The 15,112-nt window shown below is 39.7% G+C and overlaps 2 protein-coding genes across 2 annotated transcripts; both read left to right on the plus strand.

Moving 5' to 3' along the window:
• Window positions 1-828: 828 nt before the first annotated feature.
• Window positions 829-5,669, plus strand: nkain5 (sodium/potassium transporting ATPase interacting 5). The gene is made up of 7 exons (XM_041058407.1): window positions 829-882; window positions 1,971-2,108; window positions 2,769-2,849; window positions 3,577-3,774; window positions 5,098-5,158; window positions 5,397-5,468; window positions 5,576-5,669. The coding sequence occupies exons 1-6, from the start codon at window positions 829-831 to the stop codon at window positions 5,450-5,452; spliced, it is 588 nt and encodes a 195-aa protein (XP_040914341.1). The 3' UTR covers window positions 5,453-5,468; window positions 5,576-5,669.
• A 1,393-nt stretch (window positions 5,670-7,062) lies between these two features.
• Window positions 7,063-14,861, plus strand: ythdf1 (YTH N(6)-methyladenosine RNA binding protein 1). The gene is made up of 6 exons (XM_041059463.1): window positions 7,063-7,396; window positions 7,803-7,830; window positions 8,990-9,084; window positions 9,180-10,817; window positions 12,620-12,664; window positions 13,115-14,861. The coding sequence occupies exons 1-6, from the start codon at window positions 7,367-7,369 to the stop codon at window positions 13,127-13,129; spliced, it is 1,851 nt and encodes a 616-aa protein (XP_040915397.1). The 5' UTR covers window positions 7,063-7,366; the 3' UTR covers window positions 13,130-14,861.
• The last annotated feature ends 251 nt before the right edge of the window (window positions 14,862-15,112 follow it).

Consider the following 15,112-nt stretch of genomic DNA (forward strand, 5'->3'; position numbering starts at 1 on the left):
ACGCCTTTTCAGTCTTTCAAAAAATCTTTCAAGTGACAAACCCGGAAATTTGAAAAACACATTCTTTACATTTTCCTGGGATGAAAAGTTTTGTGTCCTAAAAACAAAATGCTACAAATTACAATGGAAACAAATTTTTGTGAACAAAAACCATGACGTGCATGAAGCATGTGACTAACTTGTCACCCAAACTTCTTTTCCTCTGAGGAGACTACAAATCCGATGTGAGTGGAGCGATGAGGAGACTGTGAAGTTCCTCACATTTATACATGAAACAAACAGAAATTAAATATTTCCACCACATTTTCCATGTTGTTTTCCAGCGTTGAACTGCACTCAGTTCCTAATATTTGGCTGTGCATGGTAATGCACATTCATTTGCAATTTCATTTGTAGATTTTCTGGAAATTAAGTAAAATTTTGCACTAAATTTGAATGGAAACCTGTCCAAAGTCTAAATGGCTGCTTGACTTTCAGTAAGCATTAGAGACTGACGTGTCCATTACTGAAAAATAAAGCTTTGCAGCATCCAGAGCCTGACTTTGTCCTTCAGGGTTCCCCCCTTCTTCTCATTGGTGGCATTAATCGCTTCTCATACAGCCTACCCTCCCCCCTCTCCGTAGTTTTCACTCAGGGACAGCCTACGTGTTTTCCTCATCAGGTAGAAGTGCACTGTGCGTTTGCTCACGTCTGGCAATGGATCTAAAGCTCCGCAGGTTTAGTCCTTGTGTCTGAGGAATTATTTTTTTTAAATCCACTCACTTCACTGGTGTTTCTCACATCATCATCCTCATCATCAGATCCAGCGGAGGCACAGAGGAGAGGAAGATGGGTTGCTGCTCGGCACGATGCATGCTGATCCTCCTGTGTTGTCTGCAGTTGGTAAGATGTTGTTTCTCACACATGACGCTTCGACACAAACACATCTGCTCACACATCAGGCCCGCTGCTGTCTTTCCCTTCAGCGTTGGTGACACTTAAAAAAAAAAACTTTTACTATTGGAAATCACTTGATTAACATTTTAAAGCTACATCTCAAAGAGTTGTGGTTTATTATAATGGGAAAGTTCTTCTTTGCTCTTGCTTTTAAGTCGTCACATTTTGTATTTTTCTAAAATCGTAATTTAAGACTCTACACTACAATATTTAGGTAATCACTAAACTTAAATACCTGTTTATCATATTCTTTGATGTTATATTTGATAACCTTCCATTCACATTATTATTAACTCAAGTTTAATCTGCATCACATGCAAATTTAAATGAAATATGAAGATTTGATCTGAAATGATTAGTCTGTTAACTGGTAACACTGATTGGTTCAACCTTCTCAAATGCAAATTTCTAGCAGGTTTTCTTTGTTGTTTGTTATAATAAAGTATAAATTCTTGGACTGTTGATCAGATTAAATCAGCAACATGAATACATCACATTTGGCTCTGAAAAACTATGATGAGAATTTTTCATTACTTCCTTACAATTTATAGACCAAGTAATTTCTAGATTAATCAATAATGAAACTGATTGTTGCTTGCATTCTTCCTAAATTCATATTTTTTTGTGAAACATGTTTAAAATAAGCTTGTAATAGTTGGAGGTGCTTATGAAAGGCAATGACCACTGACCACTACAGCCACCACAATGAAGGGCTGCACCCACTTTGTCCTCCTACTCTCTGTTTCCCACCCTGCCCCCCTTCATGACTGACTGGGGCCCCGACCTCAGAGGACATAACATTATAACCCGGGTCTGCATGCTTTGTCCCCCATGGCTCAGTTACCTTGACAACTTGATGGGGAAAGAAATTTACAACCTTGTGTAATTCACAGGCTAAAGATCATTGTCTAACAAGCCAAGGTAGCACAGTCTCACCGGACACAGACGGATGTGACAGAATGAATGTCTTTTATAACTCATCATTTCTGTCAGAGGCTTTAAACGTCCTGTTTCTGCTCCTGTTGAACCTCCAGATAACTGCTCTGGAGAGGCAGGTGTTCGACTTCCTCGGCTACCAGTGGGCTCCCATCATGATCAACTTCTTCCACATCATCATGGTCATCCTGGGCCTGTTTGGTGCCGTCCAGTACAGATCCCGCTATGTTATTATGGTGAGGAAACTGTCTGATTTAAAGGTTATTTTTCTTAAAGCACTGGATGCTAAATGTTACTTTATAGTTATTTTTTTCCTCTTCTATTTACACGTGACAAAAAAAGCGACAATAAAGTCGAATGTGAAAGATTATGAAAAGGAAAACACAAGAAGACATGTAGACATCAAGAGGAACAACTGCTGTGACATGCAGAGTATTCCGGGGCATTTGAGATGTGTGTTTATATGTGTCTGTGTGCATTAAGGCATGTTGTGATATGCATGAGGGCTGTGTGCGACAATGACAGGGTGAGAGTTGTGTTGTACTATGTAACGAAAGACCAAATAAAAAAACCAATGGAAACAATAGCAATCATTGCTACTACCATCACCACCATCATGACTGTATGAACACCTCATAATAATAATAATGAAAAAAAAACTGAGAGGCAGTGTGTGGGTTTTTTCACAATAAGCTACGTAGATTTTTTTGTTTTTTTAAGTACACATAATGCTGTAAAACAGAAAAATCTGTCCTTCTTTTTTTCAGTCTTTAATCATATTGTGAGACCTCTGTTTTATCTCAGGGACCTGTGCTTTACACACCTCTGTCTGTTTAGAGTGAGGAATTGTTAGTTTCATTCATTTACACTACAATGTTGTGTTCTTGTTTGCTCAGTACCTGCTGTGGACGTTGTTGTGGGTTGGCTGGAATGTCTTTGTGAGCTGTCTCTACTTGGATTTGGGAGGTCTTTCAAAGGTGAGTCTAATGGTCACGTAAGTGTCAGATAATTAGAGACCCACACAGCTACAGCACCTAAGTACTGTGTTCAGCTCTTTCTGCATCTCAAGCCCCAAACCTCCAATTACTGACACATGGTAAAAAGCCTATGAAGTATGTTTCTGTTCTCAGTTAAAAAAAAATTTTTGTTTCATCAAGTGACAGTAGTTGTTAATGTCCCCATGTCTACATAGAAATATACTGAATTGTCATTTTCTGGTCTTTATTGATGTTGATGAATACTTTCAAATCTTGTGAATTAAATAATTTCTTTATCAAGTAAGAACACTAGACATTTACAAGTATTTGGCTCCAGAAATTTATGGTTTCTATCATTAGGCTGTAAATTAATAAAAGCAAAGGGAGGAACAGGTTCTACTCATTTCCTTTATGTTTAGTTTCTTGAAATCTGTGAAGGGGGCTACCAACCAGGAGGAAAAGTCCACAGAATATATTTGTAATTTAAGCTTTTTCACTCTTGGTCAAATTGTGGAAGTAGTTTGACATTTTACACAAAAAACTGCACAAATGAACAATGACCAGATCATTTGAAAGCTTAATGAAATCATCAATAATGAAAATACACATATTAAACCAAAGTCCACTTGATCCTTACTGCATGTCAGATTCCTCCCAGAAATATCTGTAAGAACCTGGGAGATTAAGTTTTCCCTTCACATCTCTTCTGTTTGTTTTATCACTGCAGGACAGTGATGTTCTGTCCCTTGGAGTGTCGTCACATCGGTCCTGGTGGAAGGACAACGGCCCTGGGTGTGAGAGCGAGGGCCTTCCCTCTGCTGGGTGGCACAACCAGCAAAACCCTGAGCTGACCACAGTGCTGAGCTGCTGGTTGGAATACCAGTACATAGAAATCCTGCATTGCATCGTCCAGCTCCTCATATCAGTGAGTCTCTGCTTAAGTGACTTGTTCATCACATTAGTTTCATGCGATGTCGCCGTTTAAATTCGGTTACACTGAACAAGTGAAAATGTCAGCAAAATTACTCCATGACACTTTCAAAGCTTAAATCAAAAAGCATATTTATTTACAAATGACTTGTGTTTTAATATCAGTAAATATGCATCTGCACACACAGGAATGAACTGTTGCTTAGCAACAGCAAATGTAAATTGGAAAACACAGACAAGAACATTTAAGAATGGCATCACATTATCACACTGTAATCTAGTGGCAGTTTGTGTGCCGAGCTTCTCAGTCATGCCTGCAACTTCTGTATCATGGATGAGTTTCATCAACTTATGGTTATTGTCATAGGTAATTAATCTGCTGATTATTTTTCTGATTAATTGTTTAGTCTATAAAACATCTAAAAACCTGTCAAAAAATTTTGCTGAGCTAAAGTGGACATCTTAAAATGTCTTGTTTTGTTTGACCAGAAGTCAGAACAAGGCCCCAAATATTCAGTTTTCAGTTATATGACAGGAAAAAAAGCAGCAAGTCTTCTATTTTCAGAGGTTGAAATCTGCAAATAAGACATTTTCCACAGTTTTCTAGTGTGTGGCTGTTAGTGAGGCGAATGTCTGGATACTGGCTTTGCCTCTGTCTGTACTGCACTGTATGTGTGGTCACTCAAATACATTCATAATTAACTGTAAATATCTAAACAACAATCTAAATGTCTAAAATATAAAAAATAAATCTTTTTGCTTCAGTTTGCACAGATTTAATGAAAGGAGCAAACTCTTGATTTATATTTAAAAAGCAACAAAAGGTGACAGCACTTGTTTTTGCTATATTTGTATGAATTTGTGTCTCTGATAAATCAATACAAAAATGCGATCACACTATGTTTCTCAGTTTTATTTCAGTTTTTTGAGGGTTAGGGTCGATTATTCTAGTGAAGAGAAAGGTTTTGTTCATGGTCTTATTTGTGGTCCATGGTCCACTTCTTCCGACAGATCACATGAAAAACATGGGCATTAAGCACAAATCTCCCGTGAGATTAACCTGATGTAATGGCTTTGCTCTTTTAAATCAATGTACTTTCGAGATTTGAGTTTTCTCTCAGTGCACATAGGAGTGCTACACATATGTGGACACAATAGGCCTTTTTCACAGCAGAGTAGGTAAAGAACAGGTTATTTATTATCTATTTATTTGTTTTAATTGTTTATGATTTACACGTGTGCTTTTCATGTGACCCAAAATATCACTTTTCATCGCATGTGATTAACTGTTATACATTTTTTAATTCATTCTCCACAGCTCCTGGGATTTGTTTATGCCTGCTATGTCGTCAGCACTTTTTCAGATGATGAAGACAGCTGTAAGTAACTCCTAATATGCACATTTGCCATATATATTTTTTACATATAGTGTATCATTTAATTCATAATAATCCATGATGAGGAAGCATCACTATGGTGTTTCCCCAAGATGTGCATGTATTGTATTTCTGTCTTTTCCATTGTTAATTTTTACACTTTCCTTTACATTTGTGGGGTCATATTTGTGTATCACTTATTTTATGTTCTTCTTTTTGTATTTTTTTTTTTTTTTTTTAGTTAATTTCATTGGTGAATTTCATCATCCATCCAAACCCTTTCAGTTGCTCTTCTAGTCTAAAGACTTGATGGGTAGGTGTCACTGCCAGTCCCTCTTGCTGATTTTCCCTCAGTCAGTCTATGACAGTTTTACCATCTTTTTTGTCCAACATCTTATATGTTCCTATAATTTTGTTCAGATTATAAATAACCACGAAAACAAAGTGGTCGTGAAAAGCTGAGAAGGAACCAGGAAGAAGATGAAACAACTCTGAAGAATGTCATCATGGATCATCTTTGGCCTAGTTCTGTTCATCTGTTACAGATGCTGAGCCTCACTGTGCTGTTCACACTTTCCAAAGTGGAGTTTTCAGTGTAATCACCGTAGAAAATGCATAGAACTATTTATAATGTGTTTTTCCTCAGGCCTCAAGTGCCATAAATCTCACTGAAAGTCTGCCTGTGTGTGTGTTTGTGTGTGTGTGTGTGTGTGTGTGTGTGTGTGTGTGTGTGTGTGTGTGTGTGTGTGTGTGTGTGTGTGTGTGTGTGTGAAAGAGATGGAAATCACCAGATATTCAGCACTCAAGTACAGTTATCTTAAAGAAAAGTGTGATTTGAAATGTGTAAATAAGTACCTGTTTCTTTCTGATGTTTTGTAAAATGTATAAATTGTTCATATGTGTCATTTCAGTTAGAAAAAGTGACCATCCCAAGTTCTGTAGTGTAAAATATAATTCAGTGAAATAAACCACATCTGCAATTCAGCTTGTACTGGAGTGCTGCACACTTTTCTTTATCATTAAATGATGACTCTGGTGATATTCTACAGTTTTTTTTACTTTCCAACACTTCTTTTACAGGGTAAATTTGATGTAAACCCTTGAAGAATACTTCTTTATTACTAATGCAGCATTTATGTTGGCTAGAAAAAGATTTTTTTCCACTGTACACCCACAACAGAAGACAAAAAGATTTTTGCTGCAGGAAATGAAACCTAATTTTACTGCACAGCTTATTCCAAATATCAATATCTCCAATAAAATTGTGCATAGCGATAACAATGTTATTCTCTGTGAGATTACAAAAAAACTGGTGAGAACTGCATGAAAAGCAATGGCATATTGTTTTGGTGTGACTGGTACTATCAATCAAGGAATTCCAGACATGACAGACAGCATTTTTGTTAAACAATTGGCCTTACAGCAAAATTCCATTGTTAAACCATTAGATATTTTTGTATATCTTTATTAGGCCTATTCAAGATAAATCTGTTTAAAGTGTAATTGCGTTTATATGTTACTGCTGCAACTAAGGATTACTTTCATTTATTTTATTTATTTATTATTTTTTGATTAATCAGTTAAGTGTTTGCTTTATAAATGTCAGACAACAGTAAAAAGAGTTTAATTTTGGATCGATCAGCTAAATGATTAATCGCCTATTATCTTACTTACTAAAGTCCAGGCTACAAGAACTTAAAGCTGTTGTTGTTAAATCTGGCCAATTTGATTGGGAGTTTGTACGGAGAAAATCTATCTTTCAGTAGATGAATAAATTGGAAAACACCGTATTTTTTTATCGCAAATTCAACTGAGATGCAGCACAACGACACCGATACGCTGCTGCTAGGTAGCGACGGACGCGTCGTTTACGTCATCAACGTCACTTCCGCCCTTCAGACCCCGGATGAAGCTGCCATTGGGGCAAGTGAGCAGGGCCACCGAGGCTGGTTGGATTTTAATATAACGGTGAGGGGGGGTCGGAGCGGATTGAAGCCCCGCTGGATTAATGTCGACAGGACAGCGCGGAGTGCCAGCAGGGCTACGACGAGCAAACTGTCCGCTCCGAGCACAGACACCGGCTAACGGCTGCTGCTAACTGTGTTTAACTGTTAGCCAAGTAACGCGGAGCTGCTTCTCCGGCTATTAGCCTCACACACGGCGGTCACTCTGAACGTCTGGTCAGGGTTTAACACAACACCTGGTGGATGAATGATGTCTGCCGCTAGCATCGACCCTCAGGTAAGCAGCGAGGACACACGCTCAGCTTCAGGTTTCTATTTGCTACAGGGAGGCGAGGTGTGCGGTGTGTGCACCCCACTCTTAAGACGATGCCACCCCTGCCAGCTAGTCAGCTAGTTAGCCAGCTGAGAGGGGAGGTTAGCTGGAAAACTGGTAAATAACGAAGGCCTGGACCACAGCTTCCAGTGGGTATCCGACTGGAAGACCTTGTTCAAACGCTCGGCGCTGATGGCTTTTGTGTGTGTGTGTGTGTGTGTGTGTGTGTGTGTGTCAGCCTGGTTTTCAGAAAAATTGTTTGAATACATCTCATCATGTGTGATGCTTTGAATAACATCCGTAACCCATGCAAGGCTTTCCTGTTTTTCTTCCTCTCATATGCATTCCTCCTTTCAATATGACCACAAAGACATCGAAAGGACAAGATGCAAGCAAAGGTAAGAGAAAAATGGTTGGTGTACCTCCAGATGTTCCTGTACCTAAAGATGATACACATAAACCAGTTTAGCATAGTACGTACCTGTCAACTGATGCATCACACAGTACTGTGCAAACGTTTTAGGCACTGAAACTAAAATAAGGATGTTTTCAGAAATAATGCCAAAAAGGCACAGTATACAGAAAAAAAAAAAAATCATAATTCTCTAATTCTTCTCAGAATCTAATTCTCCTCAGAACAACTGGGCTGTTTTTAAGGTAGTTGGCAGGTATTTTCTTCTATGCATTTTGCCACATTTCTTCTCTGGATTTAGTCTGTCTCAGCGCCTTCTGTCTCTTCATGACTGACTCCATGATGCTGAGATTACAGGTCTGTGGGGACCGACTATTTGTTGCAGGACTCCTTATCCTTATTGAGATAGTTCTTTATGACTGTGGTTGTATGTTTGGGCTCGTTGTCATGCTGCAGAATGAATTTGGGACATGTCAGATGCCCCCCTGAGGCACAGGACTGATCCCTGTATTGTTACGTCAACAAAGAATCTCAAAATATGTACAAAGTGTTAAACTGTCTCTGAATCATTACATATTGTGATCCATGTTTGTTTTGCAACTGTATGCAGTTACAAAACATACATCATGGTACAGGCAAACAGCTTATCAATTGAAAACACCTTGCATGTTTCAAAAGGTCAGCCCTTCTAAAGGTTAGATTTATCCAGCAGACCACCACTCTGCGTCCGACAGGATAATCTATTTGAAATCTCTACACTACACTGTACATCATTCATGTCGAGCATCAATGGATTTCTTTTTTAATTCCCTGACTATAGGTTTAGTCTAGCTATATGAGTCTCGGTGGTTGGTGGACAGTTGATGAAATGTCATAAACAATGTGTTAGTGCTAGTGCGGAAGACATGTTATTTTTTGTTATTTTTCTGTTTCCAGTGAACACATCCTGGTGTCCAGTATGCATCAGTGTTAACTGCGTTCTGAATTAGGTGATATCATGAGAAATTTCTGCTGTTGTAGTGACATTATTTACTGTACAGCGCAGGTGTTTTAGGATTCATAATAGACTTTGCATCAGTAGGTTGTTTGGAACTATTTTTGAACTCTGATGTGCAGCTTTGAAATCGGTTTGATTTTTATTGCAGCCTTTCCAGTTTCAGTACAGAATGGCTCCCTCCACCAGAAGGATACAGTCCATGACAATGACTTTGAGCCCTATCTCACTGGCCAGTCCAATCAGGTGGGGAACGCCTCAGTCTGAATTTCATTCATTCAGCATCTGTTTTACTGCATTCTGTCGCCCTAACAATTCTCTTTTTCTGTTTCTGTTTGTAGAATAACAGCTATCAGTCCATGACAGACCCTTACCTGTCCAGCTACTATGCCCCCTCCATTGGATTTCCTTACCCTCTCAGTGAGGCTCCTTGGTCTACAGGAGGTGACCCACCAATTCCCTACCTGACACCCTATGCCCCCCTCAGCAATGGAGACCATCACTTCATGCACGACACAGTGTTTGGGCAGCCGGGTGGGCTCAGCAGCAGCATCTATCCTCACAGGTTTAACTTTTTCCCAGAGAACCCGGCCTTCTCTGCCTGGGGCACCAGTGGTTCTCAGGGCCAGCAGACTCAGAGCTCGGCCTATGGGGGGAGTTACAGCTACCCACCCAGCTCTCTAGGAGGCACCTTAGTCCCTGATGGTCAGACAGGTTTCCATAGTGACACCCTGAGCAAAGCTCCAGGTATGAACAGCCTAGAGCAGGGCATGCTGGGCCTAAAAATAGGTGGGGATGTGACAGGAAGTGGCTCAGGTGTGAAGAGTGCAGGCTCTGTGATCGGTGGAGGTGGCAGCATAGCTGCAGCTGTTGCCACAGGCAACGGTGGCACACCAATTGGAATGCCCCCTCCGAAACCTACATCGTGGGCTGCTATTGCAAGTAAACCTGCCAAGCTGCAGCAACAGAAGACCAAGAACAAGCCTGGCACACCCATAGCTGGAGGAGCTCTGCCTCCACCTCCCATCAAACACAACATGGACATTGATACATGGGATAATAAAGGGACTGCTCCCAAGATGGCTCCTCCTTTACCCCCCCACCACCATCACCACCAACAGCACCAGCCACAGCTTCACTCCCATGCTCCCAGTCTCCTACCTCCCCTTCAACAGTCCCTACAGTCTGCCCAGTCCCTCGTGCAGCAGATGACCATGCAGGGTCCTCCTCCTCCTCCACAGTCTTACCAGAACCACAACTCTGTTCCAACACCTCAGACCCGCTGGGTAGCCCCACGCAACCGCAACCTGTGCTACGGTGGCGGAAGCTTGGACAGCAGCGGCTCCTCTAATGGTGGCGGTGTTGGTAACGGAGGTGGAGGGGGTGGCGGTTTGCCTCCAGAGCTGGGATCAGAGTCCCACCCTGTGCTGGAGAAGCTGCGAGCAGCCCACAGCTACAACCCCAAGGAGTTTGACTGGAACCTGAAGAACGGCCGCGTGTTCATCATCAAGAGCTACTCTGAGGACGACATCCACCGCTCCATCAAGTACTCCATCTGGTGCAGCACGGAGCATGGCAACAAGCGTTTGGACTCAGCCTACAGAGCGATGAACTCTAAAGGTCCTGTCTACTTGTTGTTCAGTGTCAACGGTAGCGGCCATTTCTGCGGCGTGGCAGAGATGCGCTCGCCTGTGGACTATGGCACCAGTGCTGGTGTTTGGGCGCAGGACAAGTGGAAGGGCAAGTTTGATGTGAACTGGTTGTTTGTCAAGGACGTGCCTAATAGCCAGCTGCGCCACATCCGCCTGGAAAACAATGACAACAAGCCAGTCACCAACTCACGTGACACTCAAGAGGTTCCTCTGGAGAAGGCAAAGCAGGTGCTCAAGATTATTGCCCAGTACAAACACACCACCTCTATCTTTGATGACTTTTCCCACTATGAGAAGAAGCAGGAGGAGGAGGAGGTGGTGAAAAAGGTAGTGATTTCTTTGAGGTTTAATACATGGCACTTTTGAGTTAGAGAAAATAAGATACTTGGGGACTGTATGAAAATTATTGGGGTGGGAAGAAACCTCATCTTTCACCTGTTACAAAAATGCAATGTCCTCCTCAGTTATCGTACTACTATACAAAGTGAAATGAGCAATAGGTGGGTTTCATGTGACTTCACGACGCAGCGGCGCGAGGGCGCCAAATTCAGATGGAGGGCAGGAAGTGTTTCAGCCTTTAGCTGACTGATACACTGAGAATCTACCGTGTGGAAAAATGCCTATGTTTTGTGTAGTTTACCGGTGCTCAAATCGTTCCAATAGAGAAAAAGAAAAAAGCTATTGTAGGGTACCAAAAGTAGTCACCCACAAAGGTGAGAAATATTAAAAACTTACAGAACAACGCTGTAAAAGGTTGATCTTAAACCTACGTCTGCGGTCGGGAGGAGCAGTCTGCTAATGCCCGTGTCTGCAGTGACCACTTCGTCAAAGGTATGTTAGCTAGCTAACTTGGTTTTTGTGGCTGTGTTTATATCATTAGGTTGTCGCTTAATGCTCATTTACATAGTAATAATTATTAAGTTGCCGGTAGTCTAATATGGACTTCATTGGGACTTTTTAGGCTGCCCTGGCGTTTTAGGGGACGTTGACTCAGTAGTCCAAATGCTATTTCGCTGTCATGTCATACATTAGTATTTCTATGTAATTGACAAATAAACCCCCTTGTATGCCTGTAAGATGTGTTTGCTGACATTATAGCTGCTATTGCTAGCTGCTAGCTATACATAACCAGTATAAGAATAAACACTCACCCTGGCGAAGACCAAACGATAATTGTCTTGGAGCCGTTTGGAAACAAAGTTGTGGACCCACCTGCTCACAAAAAAGTTATATGCCTCCAGGCTTTTGTAGGCTTTCATTTGCGGTTTCGTATAATAAGAGGTATGAAGTACAAGATAATTGGTGATCTCAACAGCCTCGATTGTCGGCAAATCTTTAACGTCCGTTGAAAACTCACTCATCTTCATGAGGTACGGGTCACGTCCAACATATTGTTTGATTAATTGTGTGTATCTCCGTCTCGACACGGGATCTAAACCCGTACAATACAGACTTTCTGCTAATATTTACTCCATTGGCTTTGCCATGTAACTTACTTCCTACCCTCCAAGTGAAATCGCTCTGCCTACGTGCATCATCATGATCACATGACTGAAACCCAGCTATTGCCAAATTTATAGCAAATAATATTTATGATAACAAGGCTGCTAAACGTTTTCTTGTTACCCCAGATTTCAAGGAATAGAGATGAACATGAATTAGACCTGATGATTTTTTTCTAATATGTGATTAGTTGCCTCTCTGACTGTCTTAATTAAACCACTTGCGTGATTCTCAGCCACATAAACCAGGTGTGATTTGGAGCCTTTCTACCAGCTTGGCTAATTGGCTCTGTTTCAGTGACCCATAGCACACATGAGAACCATCTTGTTGATGTAACCACTTGATCTTTTTTATGTATTAAATCTCAGGGAGGCAGAAATAAAATATGAATACAAGGAAATAAAAAATAAAAGACCTCTCCCTGCTTTCCCAAATACTCAGACTACCCTCCTATCAACAACACAAAAAAAAAGACAATAATACTTCCCCACTTTCTGCCCCCCCGCCACACCTAATAATATTCAGACAGCCCCTTATTTATAGATTTTATCAAGATTTATAGTGATTTGTATTCTTAGTGTAACTTCTGATTAAAGCTTTTTCTTTTTATTTCTTTTTTTTAACAGGGCTATGAGCCCGTCTCAATACAGAGCCGATCCCGAATCGATCAGGTAAAGTCTGTTATCTTACTTCTCTCTCTCTCTCTAGTGTAGGGATAGGTCATATGACATGAGGATGTTAATATGAATATTATAGTGATAGTGGTAAAGCTGTGTGATTTATATCACAGAATGGCAAATCTATACAAAACCATATTTATAAAATCATGAAATTTATGTTCAATGCAATGAACTGTTCCACTGTTTTGCTTTACACCAGAAAAAATGTTTCATATGTGTTAAAGAGCTTTAGAATCTCATTTAGTTTGTCTGTTGGGGTCTGACTGACAGGATTATCACAATATAATTCCACTAAAAGTCAGTTATATTATGATATTATTGAATCATCCGTCCCCACTTTGGGTCTCTTCACAGTGTTGCTCTGCAGTGTTACAGGCTTCTTATGTGATGTTTATTGATCATATCTGACCGTTTCTTGGTTTTTATTTCCTTTCTCTTCAGGATCGTCAGAAGTAAACAGAAGACGCCTTCTGAAGGCTCGATCGACAGTCGTGCTCGAGTGGACATGCTGAAATTTAGACAGAACACACACGGACATAAAGAAATTGAAAACTAATATTTTTTTCTATTTAATTTTGTTGACTTTGGCCCATGTCAAACTTTTGAGCTACATTGCTCCTGGTTCCCGGTCTTAAAGATGAGTGCAGGGATGAAGCTAGTTCCACCAGTTGAATCGCTTCAATAATATATATTTTTCTTGTTTTTTCTGTATTTTTTAGCCTTATAAATCTCTATCGCTACCCTAGAACTTGCATTCTTAACTAAGTATAAATATCTGCACGTCTGTTTTGAAAATCTCTTGACAACATGCTGCTGATATTCAGTGACTGTTCACTTTGTGGTTTGTGTGTTGGAGAAATGTTAAGTGCTTGTATTGGTTAATCTTAATGAGTGAACAACACTTTATTGACAAATGTCTGCTATCTGTGTGTGGCCAGTTGTATTTTATATTATCACAAGAAAAAAAAACTTCTATAATGCCCCTTTTTTCATGTTAGGGGTGTTTTACTTTGGTGGAGGAATGTGTACACTGAAAGTTTCTGTATGCATAGACATAATCGTATAAGGTTGTGACATTAGAAAGCGTAAATGTTAGAAAATTATTTTTAAATAATGTATCACCTGGCTTACAACTGATTTTAAGTAACAGTAAGGTGGAGAAAATTTACATTTTTCTTTCTCTCCAGAGTGGAGCCTTAACATTTCTTTTCAGCAGTAGTGTAATTGAAATCCGTTTTTTGTTTTTGTTTTTTTGTTTTTTTTTCCCAGTACTGTACCTCAAAATTTTCAGCTAGAGATTCAGGGAAAAGATGTTTAAAGAACAAACGCTCTTAAAGGTGGTCCCTCTCTTTCTTATTTAAAGGATGGAAATACAAATATACTGAATGAGTTCAGGTTTTGATCAACACAAAATTTGCTTTCTGTCTATTTCCCTGTTATAGTGACTTTTATTTCCCTCTGTTCCCTGCTGTTCCAACAGGGATAGCTGTTTATGAAATTCAGAAGGAAATGTAGCATGTACTGCTTTTAAAACTCAAAGCCAGGCCTGTCACGTGGAATTTTTTTTCCTTTTCATTTCTTGTTCTTTCTTAACATCATTATAATGGCATTTTCATTTTCATCATTTTCATGGCTATAACCTATCCACATCATCCTCAGAAAATGTAAGCTTTAATGTACCGGCATTTCTAACTGAGATCGCCTCAAAATGTTTAACTGTAGCATTATACTTAACTGAGTTATTGTCAAGTGTATGAACACCCAGAGGCTAGCCTATATGGTATATGTTTGTGACTTTTTTTTAATTGCTTGCTATATTGTGTGTATGTGTGTGTATGCTGGAGTGAAAGAAAAGAGAGGGAGTATGACTGTGGAGCCATCAGAGTTATATAACGGTATTGGAATATAGAAAATTTATGCAAAAAAAAGGTTTTAAGTCACCCCTGAATTAAATATCCATTGTATCAGAGGTCACTATCACATTCTTAGATTTGATCATGGTCATTATTAAAGATATACTTATCTGTTGTTTGTGTTATTATTGTTATTATTATACTTGCCACAAGAAGCTTTATAACCTGTATTTTAGACCTTTGATTTGGACGAGGTAAAATAACCTCACATATTCTCACATATTTCAAATAATATCGTGAAACTTCTTACAGTACAATACACAAACTCAAAGTATTTTATTTGAAAGTAAGCATTAACCAAGCGTCTTTTTTTCAGAGTTCAAAATGTTTTTGTTACATGCAGAAATAAAATTTTGTGTTCTCTGTAGCAGTTCACTGATTTCATAACTGCAACACACTATAGTTTTTTATCCATAGCATACAGGTAAAAAAAAAAAGATATATGCAGTGTTATCCTCATTTTAGATGTCAAAAGGTTTTGTGGCTCCGGGTGTTTTCTGTGGGAGATGGTCAGTGGTGGAGGAAG

Source organism: Toxotes jaculatrix, chromosome 2 (genome assembly GCF_017976425.1).
Source record: "Toxotes jaculatrix isolate fToxJac2 chromosome 2, fToxJac2.pri, whole genome shotgun sequence".
NCBI lineage: Eukaryota > Metazoa > Chordata > Actinopteri > Toxotidae > Toxotes > Toxotes jaculatrix.

What these genes read in the sequence shown, in the direction of transcription:
- nkain5 (XM_041058407.1), top strand. Translation starts at nt 829, where the DNA reads ATGGGTTGCTGCTCGGCACGATGCATGCTGATCCTCCTGTGTTGTCTG. An exon ending in TCCTGTGTTGTCTGCAGTTG is followed by an intron (nt 883 to 1,970) that starts GTAAGATGTTGT and finishes TTGAACCTCCAG; the next exon opens with ATAACTGCTCTGGAGAGGCA. An exon ending in ATTTGGGAGGTCTTTCAAAG is followed by an intron (nt 2,850 to 3,576) that starts GTGAGTCTAATG and finishes TTATCACTGCAG; the next exon opens with GACAGTGATGTTCTGTCCCT.
- ythdf1 (XM_041059463.1), top strand. Translation starts at nt 7,367, where the DNA reads ATGATGTCTGCCGCTAGCATCGACCCTCAG. An exon ending in CCGCTAGCATCGACCCTCAG is followed by an intron (nt 7,397 to 7,802) that starts GTAAGCAGCGAG and finishes ATGACCACAAAG; the next exon opens with ACATCGAAAGGACAAGATGC. An exon ending in AGGAGGAGGTGGTGAAAAAG is followed by an intron (nt 10,818 to 12,619) that starts GTAGTGATTTCT and finishes TTTTTTTAACAG; the next exon opens with GGCTATGAGCCCGTCTCAAT.